At 35.4% G+C, this 4640-nt stretch overlaps 1 protein-coding gene across 1 annotated transcript; it reads right to left on the reverse strand.

Annotated features, from left to right (window-relative positions):
• Positions 1–359: 359 nt before the first annotated feature.
• On the reverse strand, positions 360–3337 carry LOC112711950 (methylthioribose kinase). Its single transcript, XM_025764707.3, has 6 exons — positions 2868–3337; positions 2445–2754; positions 1887–2061; positions 1589–1790; positions 756–970; positions 360–653 (listed from the first exon to the last, which is right to left on the reverse strand). Exons 1-6 carry the CDS (start codon positions 3051–3053, stop codon positions 482–484), a joined length of 1260 nt encoding a protein of 419 aa, XP_025620492.1. The 5' UTR covers positions 3054–3337; the 3' UTR covers positions 360–481.
• Between the last annotated feature and the right edge of the window lie 1303 nt (positions 3338–4640).

Consider the following 4640-nt stretch of genomic DNA (forward strand, 5'->3'; position numbering starts at 1 on the left):
TATCTCGGTTTGAATTGTTCCCGACCATGTATAAATGTATGATTACAAGCAACATAAAGTGTCAACAGTCAACAAAATTTTATAAAAAAAATACTCTTTATACACCCAAATCAGTTATAAATATATTTGTGTATAAATATATGTATGGTTTAATTTATTTTCAATATGTATTTGTATTTTAACATGTATTTTATACTTGTGACTGACTTTAGTGGTTGATTTTGGTATTCACTTAACATAGTCGAATTTTATATGCTTTATTTGCAATATGATTTTGTTTTATCTTGTGCAGAGAAATGAAAATCATATTCAACATAGAATTTCAAACTGAACAAAAATATGCATAAGATTAATAGAAGTTAGGCATCCTCAACTCTGGTTGATTTATTTACTTTTACTCAGATGATGCGATATAAATATGGTATTTACATAAGATATAAAACATGATACATGATGGGGTAGCTATATCGAAAACCATAACTCATGATTCATGTTTCCGAATTGCTGATACAATTTCAGCAATGCCTTCAAATTTTCTCCTTTCTTTGAGAATCGTCTTAGCTAAATCAAGTGCCCGCTTTTCACATGTTGCACGTTTAGCAGCATCAGCAATGGATTCAAAATCTTCAACATGTGCCACACCAACTATTCTCCTATGTATTAGATAATAATCAAAGTGATAAGTGTAAGCTAATATAAACAAAATAAGTATAACATTCTGGTGAAAAATGATGATAATTGATAAGTAATCTCACCTTATCATTTTGGCAGCACCAAACCCAAGACTATCATGAAACAAATCCGTCATGTATTTCTTCTGTACAAGCAGCTGAACCTCAGGATTGTTATAGATAGCTGGAAGATATGCCTCACCAGCACCATTTCTATGCTCATCCCAAAGAGCAGTGAATTTGTGCTGGAAAAGATTCCAGGTATCTTCAATTGTCTTAAGAATCCACTCCTTGTACGCCTGCATAACGTAACATCAGTATATATCAGAATTCAGACAAGGAATAACACACTTTTGCCGCAGTAATCATTGGTCTTCGCCATTATCATCAAATGAAACTATAAAAAATCCCATCATGTCATTGTTGCAGCAAAGCTAAGCAATAGAATTACCAGAGCCACAAGTCCAGCAAAATGAAGAGGAAATGCAGCAAAAGATAATGGCAGTTATAACTGACATTCCTGCCAGAGTCTGGTTTTATAACTAAGGGAGAGCTCATATTTCTGTGAAACTATCCCTACAACTTCTTAGATATCAAATGATATAACTCTGATTGCTCACCAATGTGCACAAAGAAATCCTTCTTAGGATAACAAAGCAAAGTCACTAGCACTACACAAACATGACGAGAAAACAGAACATTCCTTCAAACCTATAAAAATGCACAAATTTGGATCTGAAATGAACCAAAGAGAATCAAAGTGTTTAAGTCAGATTACGTGTAAAGTAGGAGGTGTGCAAGTTTTTCTGTTTCCTTCCTTTTTCTTTTACAGTAAAAAATTTTGGACTATATTAAGATCAGAAGGCACACAGAGCCACAGCAGCGCACAATCAATATAGCTAAAGAAGGAAACCTACTTTTCGATCATTTGCTTGATAAGCATGTCCATCTTGAGAACAGTAAGCCAAAATCAAATTTCCTAGGAATGCTCCAATATCATAACCCATTGGTCCATAAAATGCAAATTCAGGATCAATAACTTGTGTTGATTCATGAGTAACCATCATAGAACTAGTGTGCAGATCTCCATGTATTAGAGCCTGGGCCCTCTCACAGAACCTACAAAAATGTATATTCTTATAAAGTAAAAAAAATCCTAACACCACAATTGCTGCTGCACATACTGCAGTAAAAGAAGAGTGTTGGTCATAATACTTGGATTTCAGCTCAGCAACTTCAAGCTTCAGCAGATTGTCTTCCCGTAAAGCCTCAGCATCATGATCAAGATAAGGGGAAGTCCAACGATTATATTCAGAAACTTTATAAGGGTCAGAGAACACGACCTGCTCAGTGAGTCTGCACATCTCCACATTACCACAATATTCGGCAACTGCATGAAGCCAGCATGAATTCAGCTTAACACAAACATGTCTTAAGGCAACATCAATAAGCAATGTTCCTCATACTCACAGAAGCAAAATATCAGTTTATCTATTACATCCATTTTCAAAGAGAGAACATACTACAGAGGCATCACAAATACAAATATGCAAAGTACAAGCAGCCAAACAAGGGAAGGGAACCATTTTTTCTAACGCAAAACTCAAACTGAAATAAACGTTTCAGCTCAATCAACTTTGAAGCAGAGTAATAGATTAACGAAGGCGACACTATGAATCAGTGAACTTCTTAGTTCTTAGATAAACAAATGTACTGAATTGTACAACAAATGAATTGAGTGTGAATCAATCAATAACAATGGCTCACACATACCGTCCCTTTTGTGCTCAGAAGTTGTACGGAAAAGGAGAGAAGTGAAAAAGAGTGTCTTCGCCATGAAATCAGCCATGTGCTCTGCAAGCAAAGGGTACTCAATCCCAGCCACCAACCCTTTTCTTAGTATTATGTGCGGTGGTTCCAAGTAACGCATGCCGATCAATGACATTGTGCGGTCAAAGTGGTAGACTTCAGGAACATGCTCAGGGCACAAGCGACCCTTTTCTTTCAGCGCCAACCATTCAAAATATGATCTCTCCTTCGTCATTGCCCATGACTCTCCAATGGAACGAACATACGGCAAAGCCTAAAAAAAAACACGAACTTTGAATCAGAAAGCTAAAAAAAAAAACGAAATTTGCGAGTGCCCACGAGTTTTTGGATAAGTGGGGTAGTAGTTTTTTTTTTTTTAAAAATTACCTGCTTGATGACAAAAGAACCTGCGGAGTTGAGAACAATGAAGACGAAGTTAAGGTTGCCATCTCCAACTTCTTTGACGAACAAGTTGTCGAAGTCGTTGGCGATCTTAGAAGAGAGGGCAGGCACTGATTTTACGTAGTCGATGAGGGAGTTGTCGTGGAGTGGTCGGAACTCTGAGAAGGCCATTGGAAGCGGCGGAATAGTGGTGGTAGTAGGGTACTAAGCGGGTGGAGAGAGAGCAATGATCCCCAAAGGTGGGAATCTTCAAACTTGTTTTGTGGATTTGGTGCGTTTTGCTTTCGGAGGAGGAACGCCATTAGCTAAAGGTAGAATGGGTGGACTGAAAGACTGAAACTTGGAGCGTCAATGATTCGAGTGCATTGAATCTGGTCACAATTTAGATTAATCAGCTTCGATTCTGTGGAAATTTCAATGCCTCATTCGGGTCTATGAAAGCTAAAATTCAGCACAGTCAATTGTTTTTAAAGTTTATAATTTAGAATTATTAAATAATTTAAATAATTTGACTCAATTTTTATGTAACCGTTTTTAATTATCAATTTTAGATAAAGTTAAGTCTCCATCTATTATAAGAGGAGCTAATCCAGTTTCTGCACTTGGCAGAGTGATCAAAATTTGTATGCCTAATTTAAAAATTTAAAGATATTCGTTTAAATAGATTTTCTTCGTTTCTTTTAGTAATATTTTTTTTATTCACGGTATTTCCTAACTCGACAGGTTAAAGATTAATTTGTCGCAGATCTAAATTTCATTTAAGGGTCTACCGCTAGTTAATAGATTGCTGCATGCATAAGGCAAAATTCGAATATTGGATACTTGATTAAGCGGACGAGTAATATTATTAAATATAAATTTTTATTATATAATATTAAGCTAGACCCATTATCAGACATAACTATGGATTATAATCATAAAAAGATTCTGGTGGGCGTCTAGTTATCCAGTTATGTTGCCTCCGACAAAAAATCCTAAAAATTAGCCACGAACAAAAATAAATACTTACTACCATCCAGTTTGTCAGTTTTCAACCCAAAATCAATGTCAATGCCCCAAACACCAAACCCAAATTCAGGAAAACTACTTGCAGTACTATTTTGTAAAGAGAATATCCCCATGACCAAAAAGAAAAAAAAAACGAAAGAAAAGAGAATATTATCCCCATGAAAAAAAGAAACGAGAGAGTATATTATAAAACTTAAGAGATTTTTTTTTGTTTTTTTAAGTAGATAATGACTTTTGTAAATAATATAAATAATAAATTTTAAAATTGACCTAATAAAATAAAAACACACTACACTCTTAAATTATCCACCTAAATCTTAATATTAGGTCCATCCACATACTCAGTAAATTAAACATCCGATAAATTCATTGTCCACATTATTTAGTATTTTCATTATTTACCTATTGTTCTTGCCTGGTTATGGCCGAACTTATGTAGCTCGTCTTCCCTTATTGGCTCAGCCGACCTTCTTGCCGAATGATGACGTATCTTGGTCAGTCGGAGGAATAATGGAGGGAGCACCTGCAAAAAGCACTCCGACGCTCAAGTCAATTAACGATTATTATCAGAGGGGAGTTTTTTGGAAAGATAATCTACCTTCTTCAACTCTGACTACTTCCTTATATAACTAGGAGAGACTAATAACCGTTTTCCGCTGAATTGATTATTTCTAACGTAACTGATCATATGTTGTTTATTGCCATAAAGTCGGCTAAATTAATACATCGGTTACTGCCAAGCTATAACTC

The sequence above is a fragment of the Arachis hypogaea genome, chromosome 9 (genome assembly GCF_003086295.3).
Source record: "Arachis hypogaea cultivar Tifrunner chromosome 9, arahy.Tifrunner.gnm2.J5K5, whole genome shotgun sequence".
NCBI classification, from domain to species: Eukaryota; Viridiplantae; Streptophyta; class Magnoliopsida; order Fabales; family Fabaceae; genus Arachis; species Arachis hypogaea.